The following is a 12,790-nucleotide window of genomic DNA, read 5'->3' on the forward strand; positions in this document are numbered from 1 at the left end:
TCTTTGACATAGCCTTATACAAGTGTAGTACTAATTCCACAAATCTTTAAGAGTTAGAAAGCTGTCATGTGGGTGAAGGAATTCTTACTTGTTGAGACTCATCTGTGAAACCAGAATTAGCTATACTTAGAAACACACATGCTCACGCAAATCCAACTTTATGGATTGTTCTAGCATGGACATTCTACATACCAAAGACATAGCCCTTTGTCTTGCTGTATTTTGATTGAGGTTCTGTATTTGTACATTTTCTGTCTTCACTTAAAAAATATTTTAAAATGCTGCAACTAATAAAGAAATGCCAGAAGGTATTACATGAAAGAGTATCATTTGTGTTATTATGTGTTAACAGTTGGATACAGACATTTTTTAAAAAACTGAAATAGCCATTTCCATCATCACCTTCTTTATTTTCTCTCTTTTCTCAGCCTTCCTAAAATAGGGTTACTCCATCTCATCTCCATTGAATTTTACATTTTACTTGACAATGAAATATGTCAAGCTAAAGACTTCTTAGAATATGGCTATTAAACTATAATATCTGGAATATTAATTGAAGAAGTTACTGTGATAGTTATATTTAAGTCAAGCATTTCTAAAAATTAGCAGGACATTCAAATGTTGAAAAAGCTAAAAGTCCTTTTCTCCCTGAAATGAAACAGTGATAAAACTCCAATAAAAAGTGTTCAATAGATATAAAACAAGAACTTGTTTTTTGGATTTTTGATATTAGTTTTCCAGTTCAAATCTTCAGATTTTTATTAAAAACAGCTCTTTATCCTCTGTACCTCAAATGAATGAAAGAAAAAAGAAAGCTGTTAAAGTGTGCTAACAGTGGGAGTATTGGAGGACCTTGAAGTTGTTAACTTAATAAATGTCTTTTATTTAATATTTGTTAATCACTATAAACTTTTCATATGCTTTTAAAACAGGAGCTCTAGCTCCACAACTAAGTCTCTTTTATATGCTTCCTCCAGCCACAGGAATTTTACATACGCTGTTCCTACTTTTCTTCCTCTGTATAAATCTTACTTTCCATGCAGATCTCAGCACTTCTTCTTCTGGGAAACTGTCTCCCTGATCAATCAACTTTTCTCCACTCTAGGCTTTCTTGTCTGCTAGCGCATCTCATTCATAACATCATAACAAACAAATATGATGTAACTTGCCCATTGTTTGAGTGATCATGAGATAATTTCCACCTTCTACCTGAACTCTATGCACCAGGAGGCCAGGGACTGACTCTCCTTTCATTCTCCATTTTTATGCTCAGAGTTTAACAGAATAACTGACACCTCTAATGGGAACTCAGAAAATGGTTGAGTGAGTAAAGGTGTTAGTGAATGAATAAGGGGTGATAATGGAGATTCCTGACAAATAGCACACTACATATAAAACCACAATGAATACCGTAGAAGGACAAACAGATGACAGAGCTAGAAATATTGACAGGACTTGGTGCTAATCCAAAGAATTTGAATTAATTGTATCTTAACTACTATGAAGTATTTTAAACAGGGGATAATATAGTTCCACTCTTCATTTTGGAAGTAACAACTTGGAATCATGTGAACTCAGAACTGAAAGAGGATGTTGGAAGCAGGGTGATGAATTAGAAAGACATGACATCGCTCGGACACTTGTATTTGGTTTCAAAAGCTTTTTGCTTTGTCTTGCAGGTTGATCGCCAACCCCAGTTTATTCAAGGCTACCGAGTGATGTACCGTCAGACTTCAGGCCTGCAGGCTACAACGACATGGCAGAATTTAGATGCCAAAGTCCCAACTGAGAGAAGTGCTGTCTTAGTCAATCTGAAAAAGGGGGTGACTTACGAAATTAAAGTTCGACCATATTTTAATGAGTTCCAAGGAATGGATAGTGAATCTAAAACAGTTCGTACTACTGAAGAAGGTCAGTATTCAGATTTCTAACATGAACCAACCTTAAACTGTAATGAAATCAACTTCTGTTGAAGTTCTAGTTTTATCGTCTTCCTTAGAAGAGTACCAATAGAGAATTCTAAAAGTGAACCTGAGAAGTGTCTTTTTTCTTCTTTTATTCTGAGAAGTTCATAGAATCTAACAGCTCAAAAATTGTTAGCACAGGTTTGTGTGCCTGATGCACAGTGAGACCAAACATACCAAAATATCGCAGTTCAGAGCAGAGAAAGGTTTATTGCAGGGCCGTGCAAGGAGATAGGTGGCTTATGCCTTAAAAAGCCCTGACCTCCTCAAAAGTTTTCAGCAAGTCTGTGAGCAGCTCATACACAGTTTTCTTATTGGCTGATGGTGAGGTAATAGGGTGAAATCACAGGGGTTAATAATATCAGTCCTTAGACTCCAGTAGTCCTGGGGCTGTATGCTTATGGTCCTCAAGCAGTTAACATCTTTCATTTTGTGGCTGCTTTTCCGCATCTCTGAAACAACCCAGGAAATGTGCATCAAATACTGCTATCTAGGTACTTCAGAGAGGGGGACTAAAGCAGAGGATAAGGGGGAAGACATGTCCCAGGAAGGTACCACAGGGTCCTGTTTGGTTACAAACTGACTTTCAAGTAGTTTGAATTTTTCTTAAGGAAACATTAGCTTCAACTCTTGTTGGTCTATACACTGGAATTTGATTATAATACTTTCCCTTTTTGTTTTCACACATGGCTTTAGCTCATTTAGCTTCATTAAAGGACAAGCTAATGGAAACTCAAGTACACAGGCTGTTCTTTGTCCCTCCTCTGTTTTTGGTGTAGTAAAGCACGACATTCCCTTTTATAAGCCTCCTTCCCTTTGAGCTCTGCCAGTCGGATTCATAATTTCTAATCCGGAAGGCCATTTGAATGTTTGCAATAGCATTCTTCTTAATGATGTCCCCTCTCCATTTCCCCTTGGTAACTTTTCTTGTTGCAGATAGTTTAAAATCAATCTGCGATGGACATAAAATTAATATAGTCTCAACTAGTCCATTTTCTAGTTTCCCCTTCCCTAAACTAGAAATTGGCAATGAATGGTATCATCAAAGTACAAAAAGTCATATGCAAAGTATAATAAATCCCTACCTTTTCTGCTTCTCTGCTAATTTTTATGTAAAAAGCCTTTTTTCTTAACATATTTTATATAAATCAGTATAAAAGCAGCCTTAAGAAAATATGTGTAGATTGTTCATGCTAACATACAGATATACATCTCCAACCAAAGAGCCTTTAAATTATATATATCTTATAATTAGCAATACAGAGAAAGGTTATCTTCACATTGGTTTACAGTGTGATATACTGACATGGGCAGAAGTGCATGTTTTTAAAGGCATCATTAATTGACCTTTAGGATTTATAAAGAAAAAATTACTAAAATTTAATAATAGGATCTTTGTCTCCCATTAAATTTTGCTATATGTGGAAAACATAGAAAATAATGAGTGGGGTGGGTAAATTTCATACAGAATGCTATGTTTGAAGCACACTTCCAAAAATTAATTTCACTGCAGTTACTTTTTCTCCAGAATAGACATTTGTCACCGTTAGATTTACGTTCATCTCCTCTTTCTGAGGCCTCTGAAGGGAACAAATGGGACTCAGCTGGGCTGTGTCTGGGAACGATGAGTGGGCTCTTTCACATCTGGGTAATAATTGACCTGTCAGGAAATAGGCACCGTGTTCTCACCACGCCAGCAGTAAGGGAAATGAGAAACCAGTTCTCCAAAGTGTTACTTTTCAATAAAGTCTACCTAATGACTACAAAACCAGTAGGCAAACAGTTGGATTTATGTCATTGTGCCACATTTGAGACCAGCATTATCACATAGAGGAGTAATAAAGAGCAGTATTGTGGTAACGTGTCTGTGTGTTTTCTACACGGACCATACTTCAGTGAAATGTGTTGTGATAATTTATCAAACACGGGAAACTTTATTGGTAAGCTTTTAAGTATCTTTTATGATTGAAGTGTACACATTTTCAAAGAACTAAATTATGTCGTTATGAAAACATTAATCTTATATGTAAAAATTCTTTCATACCTCAAAATTACATGACTTTTGCTTCAAGGGTTAGTACTTTGATTTGCTTTTTCAACTGTTTGCTTAAGCTCAGAGTTATACTGAGAATTGATGTTTTCCAGGAAAATTAGTATGACTTAGCTCTCAAATACACTGGATAGGAGATACTACTACTGTCCAAAATCAAGAATTATTTCTTATTCATCTTTTCTTTGTATAATTATAATTAGTTATGGGAAAAACCATAAAGGAAGAGAATTGTAGGAAATTAAAATCTGTCCATTTCACATTTGATCCAACATGAACTGTTTTCATTAATATCTTCAGAGTTCCTTGCCCATCAACGTAAAATAAGTTTCAAATCTTAAATTATGAATCAGTTTACAACAATCAATTATGTTTCTCATCATGAAAACAAAACTGTCTTTTCTCTGTGTTGGTGAAATTTATAGCTATGTTTCTGTTTTTATGTATTAAATGCAAGCCAAAACAAAACAAAAAGATAGTAATGCTACTACTCAGAAATAATGGCTGGTGAAATTTTGGAATGCATCCTCTCAGAATACTTTTGATAGCAGTGTTTTTGTTGTTGTTGTTTTGCTTATTTGTTTTACAAAAGAGGAGCCTGTTAGAGGCAAAAGAGTCAAGGTTCTAAAATCAGACATACCTGGTTCAAGTTCTCCCTCAGTTTGACTTAGATAAGTCTGTTATAGTAGCCTTCCTTTTCCTTATCTGTAAAACTAAGATGCATTGTTTTTTATTTCCTGTGAATTTTTTTTGTGAGAATGTTATTTTTACTGTGAAAATTAAACCTTACTCTTACCTAAGTTCTAGGCATATAGGAGACACACTCTCGAATATTAACTGTTAAATTTATTGTTGACATATCACTGTAGCTGTTTTACTTGCTTTAAATCTATCCATTATATTTAAAGGATTTTTTTTTAACCATTCGCTGTTCATTCAGAACTACTAGAAACAAGACCCTCTTGCATCTTGTCTTTATATTCATGTTCTATAAGCAGCATTAATGCACATTAAGACTTAAAATTAGGGTTTATTCTAATGACTTCTTCTGCAGCCCCAAGTGCCCCTCCACAATCTGTCACTGTGCTGACTGTCGGAAGCCACAATAGCACAAGTATTAGTGTTTCCTGGGATCCTCCTCCTCCAGATCATCAGAATGGAATTATCCAGGAATACAAGGTAAGGCCTGGATGAAGAAGGAGGTTCACAGGTAAAACTTCCCAGAGAAATCTCAGGGTCATGTGGATGGGGAGTATTTCTGGTGGCCCTCTTACTGACTTTGAGTGTAAAGAAATATATGTTTGTGCGACTTGTAAAGAAGCAACGCACAGAATTCATAGAACCTAAATCCAAGCTCACAAATAACACAGACTCAGTCAGACAAGTAAACCACAATAGTGCAATGGTTATTTTATATATATATATATATATATATATATATATATATATATATATAATGTGGTTGCAGAACCTTGGAAATTTACAAAGATGGAGTAGAGGGTAGATAGTGAAGCCCTATCCTAGAAACTGTCTTTATCTTTGTTAGATTTCTCTGTAATGGGATTATGTTGTGTAGTTGCTAAGTCGTGTTCCTCCAACTCTTTGCAGTCCCATAGACTATAGCCAGCCAGGCTCCTCTGTTCATGAGATTCTACAGGCAAGAATACCAGAGTGGGTTACCACTTCCTTCTCCAGAGGATCTTCCCAACCCAGGAATTGAACTCTTATCTCCTGCATTGACAAGCGTTGGCAGGCTTTTGCAGGTGGATTCTTGCCACTGAGCTACCAGGGAAGAACACAGGCCTTAGGCAGCTATTTTTTAAATGTTTTCTCATAAAAAGATGCTTTGTGGGTTTATAGTGTTGCCTGGAGAATCCCAGGGATGGGGGAGCCTGGTGGGCTGCCATCTATGGGGTCGCACAGAGTCAGACATGACTGAAGGGACTTAGCAGCAGCAGCAGCAGTGTTGGGATAGAGATAGGAAGTACCATCTCCCACTCTAAATTCTTTTACCAAGTTCTTGAGGTTCTGGAAAATATTTCACTTAAGAGCTGTATGCTCAGTCTCTCAGTCATGTCTGACTCTTTGTGACCCCATGGACCCCTCCAGGCTCCTCTGTCCATTGGGGAGTCTCTAGGCAAGAATACTGGAGTGGATTGCCACGCCCTCCTCTAGGCGATCTTCCCAACCCAAGGATTGAACCCAGGTCGCCCACATTGCAGGGGGATTCTTTACCTCTCAGGCACCAGAGCTTCCTAATCCAGGGATTGAACCTGCATCTTCTGCATTGGCAAGCAGATTCTTTACAACTAAGCCACCACGGAAGCCCTGAGAAAAGGGAGCCATTGAAAACACAAATTTTAGAAAGCTTTCATTTTTCAACTGATGAATTTGTTGCTGTTTAGAAACAATGTATCCATTGTTTCTTCACCATCATTTGAGAGACATCATTTGAGAAACACAAGTTGTCTAACTTTGAGAAGTGATTCTGATTAATTGTGATATGATTAGACCACATGGGTGAGTAAAACATATCATTAAACCTTGCAAAAATTCAAAACTCTAATTTTTTTTTTGCCATTAATAGATATTTGTAGAATTCTGACAATAATACACTAAGTAGATCTATTAGAAAAGAAAACTAGACACCCCACCTCACCCCAGAAATTCATAGTTGGTGTGTGAAATTAAGCTGAATAATTTTATTCAAAACATTAATAAAATTATTAATAATAATTAAATAATTAAATAAAATAATTAAAAAATTAAAAAATAATAAAAAATGTTAAAGTACAGTTTTCCTAAGTTAATGGTTAAGTTACTGAAGCAAATAGATTAAATTTGCCTAAAATTTATTTTAAAATTATTGCCATCACTTTATAAAGAAATGTGTCTAAGAATATAAGAGTAAGTGCTTTTATAATAGCACAATTACATAAATTATGAAATTTTATAAGCATTAAGATACATTCATACTGGATGAAGCACAAGCTGGAATCAAGATTGCCGGGAGAAATATCAATAACCCCAGATATGCAGATGACACCACCCTTATGGCAGAAAGTAAAGAACTAAAGAGCCTCTTGATGAAAGTGAAAGAGAAGAGTGAAAAAGTTGGCTTAAAACTCAACATTCAGAAAACTAAGATCATGGCATCCAGTCCCATCACTTCATGGCAAATAGATGGGGAAACAGTGGCTGACTTTATTTTTCTGGGCTCCAAAATCACTGCAGATGGTGATTGCAGCAGTGAAATTAAAAGACTCTTATTCCTTGGAAGGAAAGTTTTGACCAACCTAGACAGCATCTTAAGAAGCAGGGACATTACTTTGTCAACAAAGGTCCATCTAGTCAAGGCTGTGGTTTTTCCACTAGTCATGTATGGATGTGAGAATTGGACTGTAAAGAAAGCTGAGCACAGAAGAATTGATGCTTTTGAACTGTGGTGTTGGAGAAGACTCTTGGGAGTCCCTTGGACTGCAAGGAGATCCAACCAGTCTATCCTAAAGGAAATCAGTCCTGTGTATTCATTGGAAGGACTGATGTTGAAGCTGAAACTCCAATACTTTGGCCACCTGATGCAAAGAGCTGACTCATTTGAAAAGACCCTGATGTTGGGAAAGATTGAAGATGGGAGGAGAAGGGGACAACAGAGAAAGAGATGATTGGACGGCATCAGGGACTCAATGGACATGAGTTTGGGTAAACTCTGTGAGTTGGTGATGGACAGGGAGGCCTGGCGTGCTGCAGTTCATGGGATCACAAAGAGTTGGGCACAACTGAGCGACTGAACTGAACTAAGACACATTGTTTTAAAAGCAAAGAATTATCTACCTTGGTGTGTGTGTCTGTGCTTTAATTAGTTTAGGATTTTACTTTTGTATCATCGAGGACTAAATATCTTCAATCCATTCATTTAAATATTTATTTTTTTCACAACATGATAATTTTTAATAAGTTGTAAATTTTCTCACTCATATGAGTTTGTCCTGTTTTGGTACAAATGTGTATATTTTGGTAAGGGTTAAATATGCCTCCATTAGTAACTTAGGTTTCATAGACTAAAAGAAGTCTGAAATTCAAAGTCATTATGTTAATTTAAAGAAAAAGTATCATTAATTTATCTATTTCAGAAACAAATTGTGGATTTTCCTCCTTTTGTCTCCCCATGCAGATTATTAATTCTATATAATAGAAATATAAGTGTACACAGAATTTTTTACAACACATTTTACAAGCAGATTTTCACATCCCAAAAGAAAATGACTTTAAATTTAATTCTTATTGAAAGTGCAAGCCTAGCATCCCTCACAGCAGTGTTTAAGGACTTCCCACCACTCTGTTCATTCTCATACATGTGTATGTGTGTGTAGATATGTTTTTATCAATATTAAGATTTATTACTGTCAATGTAAATATTGACTTTAATTTTATCTCAGTCAATACCTATAACTTTAGTCAGTTAATCTTGTTAACTACCTCTGTATAAGTTAATATTTTCTTAAATGAAATATAAATTACTTAGATATGCACCTATATACTTCGGATACTACAACTCATAATCACCATATTTTAATAGATTATATGCATAGTAAATCTTGATAAATGAATTAACCAGAGGAATTTATGTGTTTTAATCCATACCTAAATACTGTTTGCAACCAAGGACCCCTTTCCAGACTTTGCAGAGATGTTGAGGAAATTGAATCATTGTTCTGTGAGCATTCAGTGTGTGGCGTTTTTTGGAGTTTTTTTGGCCACTCCAAATAATATGTGGGATTTTAGTTCCCTGACCAGTATCAAACCCATGCCCCTGGCTCCCCAGTGGTAACATGGACTCAACCACTGGACCACCAAAGAAGTCCCAAGTATTCAGTGTTCTTTGTAAAATACAAAGGAATGCTGTGGTGTTTTAGTTTCTTTTATTTTTCCTTTAATACACACAGATGTGCACAGACATGCACACATACAAATATACATATATATATATATATATATATATATATATAAACAGACTAAATTAGGCATTCAAAAATGTCATTTACAAATAAGCCTAGAAAATAGACTGGTCACTACTAAAAAATGTGATCAATTATAATGAACTAATTACCAGAAAAGATAATTTTATGTTCTTTTGATATTCACTTTACATTTCTACAGATCTGGTGTCTGGGGAATGAAACACGATTCCACATCAACAAAACTGTGGATGCAGCCATTCGATCTGTAATCATTGGTGGACTATTCCCAGGTATTCAGTACCGGGTAGAGGTTGCGGCTAGTACCAGTGCAGGAGTTGGAGTAAAAAGTGAGCCACAGCCAATAATAATTGGTGAGTACCAATCTACATAATCTGTGCTTTAGAATCAGTCAGCTGGTAACAAGGTGGATTATTTTTTTTGAATCTACATCCCAACAGTGGGTATTCGGTAAGTAATGAGTAATCTGATCCACACATCATATAGGCAAAAAGTTATGACTAGAGTTTCTAACAAAAAAGTTTAGCAATTGTTCATGCTCTTAGGATATCCACAAACTTCTTAAAATAATAATGATTAAGATTTTAAATGCTTAAAGTTGGTTTGAAAATTATTTTTAATCAATAGTTTCATTTGTAATTTTGATGCCTTTGAAATATAGTAGGAAATGAGGCAGTTATTGAAGAAGGGTGTTATGTTTCACATTTATATGCTTTTTCTTAGCTAGAGAAATGTCAAAAATTAAACAGAAACAGGCCAAAAGAAACTTTGTAATCCAAATAAACTATCCCAAAGAAGAAATCCCTGTTCAGTCTACTAGCATCGTTATAGAAAATTGCTCCCTATCACCATGCATTGTGTTTGACTTTTCTTGAAATATATATAAATGGAATTGTACAGAATATAGTATTTTGTGTCTGACTTCCTTCACTAAATGTAGTATTTTTGAGATTCTCACATATATGTATTATGCAATTCATACGTTTTGTTTCTGAGCAGTATTCAATTGTGTGAATGTATCATATTTTATTTCTCTGTTTTTCTCTTTAGAGAATGTGTAAATTTTTAGGATATATGTTTTTATTTCTTGTGGAGAATGACCTAGAAGTCGAATTTCTGGGTAAAAGCACTGATGTATTTGAGTTTATAAGAAACTTAAATATTTCTTCATACTGTATTGTGTACTCTCACTCAAAAAGAATATGACTCCCAATTTTTCTGCAGCCTCACTGACATTTGATATTGCCGTGTGTCATTACGGTCACTGCAGTGAGTTTAGGAGTCCCCTCGCTGTCATTTAACTTTAGTTTTCTGTGATGACTAATGATGTTGGGCAACTTCATGTGTTCTTATTGACCATTCACATGTTTTCTTTTGTAAAATTTCCAAATCTTTGGTTTTTAGAAATGGTGCCCTTTGTCTTTCGTTACTGATTAAGAGAAGTTATTTGTTCATTTTTGATATAAGTTTACTGTCATAGATTTTTTCGCAAATATTTTCTCCCAATCTATGGCTTTCTTATTCCTTTTCTTAATATCATCTTTTGGATGAGCAAAAGTTTTAAATGTACGTGATGTATAATTTATCAAATTGTATTTCATGTTTAGTGCTTTCTAAGAAACTATGTCCTACATCTAGAGAGCAAATTTTTTTTTCCAGAAGCTTTACAGTTTTAGATTGTATGCTTAGGTCTATAATTTGTCTTAAAGAAATTGCATATGGTTTGAGGGTTGAGGTTTATTTGTTTCCATATGTAAAATTAAAATACCTAGGCATAGTTCACTGAAAAAGCTTTCTTTTCCCCAGTTAGCTGTATGTGTGCATCCATTCCGGATTCTCTATGTCATTCCATTTCTTTATTTATCTTCATAAGCCAAACCACTCTGTCTTGATTACTAATAGCTTATAGAAAGTCTTGGAGTCAAATAATGTGAATACTGCACCATTTTCTTCTCCAAAATTGTTTTCACGGTTCCAAACCTTTTGCTTTTCCATATACTTTTCAAATCAGCATGTCAGTTTCTACAAAATTATATTGGAATTGTGATTGAAAATGCAGTGAATCTATACACCAAATTGAAAAGGATAACTATTTTAATAGATAGTCTGTTTCTCTCTGAGAACATGATATACCTCTCTATTATATATCTTTATTTTCCTCAACAATATCTTGTAGTTTTCAGTGTATGACGTTAACATATATTTTGTTAAAATTTTTCTGGAGTATCTAATGTTTTTTTACACTATTATTAGTGGATTTATAACATTTCATTTTTCAACTATTTTATGTTATATAAAAATTTAATTTTATGTGTTATCGTTTTATCTTATGACCTTACTAACTTCTTCATTTATCTGTTTTAATAGTTTAATATTTTTTCTGAGTGTATTCATAAAATCACATGTTTTCTTTCTTCTTATTTATGTTAATATGGTAAATTCTAGTGAATAGATTCAAAGGTAAATAAACTTTATATTCCTGGGATAAATCCCACTTAGTCAGGACGTATATTATGCTTTTCACAGATGCTCCTGGATCTGATTTACTAGCATTTTTAAAGAATTTTGCATCTACACTCATGAGGAATATTGATCAGTAGTTTTCCTCTAATGTCTTTGTCAGGTTTTGGAATCAGGAATGCTAGCTTTATGAGTTTGGAAATATTCCTTCCTCTCTTACATTCTGTAAGAGTTTTGACAGACCTGGTACTATTTCTTCCTTAAATGCTTATAGAATTCAGTGATGATATCTGTGCCTAGGGTTTTCTCTGTCAATTATTTTTATTGTTATGAATTTATATTTATTCAATTTTTTTCTTACCTGTTGGATGTGGTAAATGGATTTACAGTGTTTGCCCGTCAATGAAATTGTCTAATCTGTCTAAATTGTTGACTTTATTATTAAATGTTTATTTGCAGTATCTCCTTATTTTTGTAATACCTTTAACTGTAATGTTTGAAGGATGAGCAGTAATGACTTCTCTTTTGTTCTTAAATACTGTGGATTGATGCTCTCTCTATTCTCCTTTTTCATTGCCCACCTACCCTCTCTCTTTTCACCCTCTCTCAAATTTGAATCTTGATAAGGATCTATCGATTTTATTAATACATTCCACATACAAGTTTTGGCTTTGTTAGTTTTATTTATTTTCTAATTAAGCAATTTCTGATATTCTTTCTTCTGTTTACTTTAATGTTGCTTCTTAAGATAGAAATGATTGAGAATAAATCAATGATTTGGGGCTTTATTGTGAATATTTAAAGTTTTAAATTTTCCCCTGAACACTTATTCAGATAAATTTTAAAAATTTGGTGTGTTGTGTTTCCATTTATCATAACGTTGAAAACATTTTTCAGTTTCTGTAAAAACTTTTGATTTTTGCAGAAATTATTTGGAAATGTGTTATTAAATTTCCAAATGTTTTACTATTTTCCATACAGCTTTTTGTTGATTTCTCATTTAATTTCATTGAGATCAGAAAGTATATTTTGCATGAACTTAGTTTTTTAAATATTTTATTTTATAGCCCAGAATTTCACCTTAGTTAATGTTCCTTGTACATTTAAAAACTAGGTTCATTTTTATTTTTCTAATTTGGAATGGAATGTTCTAAAAATATCAGTCAAATCAGTTGGTAGTATTATTCAGGTCCTTACTTATTTTCTGTTTTTTTTTTTTTAATAAATAAGAAAGCCTGAAATTCAGTATAATTATAGATTTGTATATTTCTCCTTTGTGTTTGTAAGTTTTTATTTCATGTATTTTGCTACTCTGTTTTAACTAAGTACATATTAGT

The 12,790-nt window shown here is 34.0% G+C and overlaps 1 protein-coding gene across 15 annotated transcripts in view; it reads left to right on the forward strand.

The window, feature by feature from the left end:
* The window catches only part of ROBO2 (roundabout guidance receptor 2), a 666,758-nt gene that overhangs the window by 577,938 nt on the left and 76,030 nt on the right, over positions 1–12,790 (forward strand). For all 15 annotated transcript variants that reach the window (XM_055567819.1, XM_055567812.1, XM_055567814.1 and 12 more), the window contains 3 exons: positions 1,680–1,911; positions 5,069–5,193; positions 9,175–9,346. In XM_055567819.1, coding sequence (XP_055423794.1) covers positions 1,680–1,911; positions 5,069–5,193; positions 9,175–9,346 — 529 coding nt within the window. The remainder of the gene's footprint in view (positions 1–1,679; positions 1,912–5,068; positions 5,194–9,174; positions 9,347–12,790) is intronic.

This window comes from Bubalus kerabau, chromosome 2, assembly GCF_029407905.1.
Source record: "Bubalus kerabau isolate K-KA32 ecotype Philippines breed swamp buffalo chromosome 2, PCC_UOA_SB_1v2, whole genome shotgun sequence".
NCBI classification, from domain to species: Eukaryota; Metazoa; Chordata; class Mammalia; order Artiodactyla; family Bovidae; genus Bubalus; species Bubalus kerabau.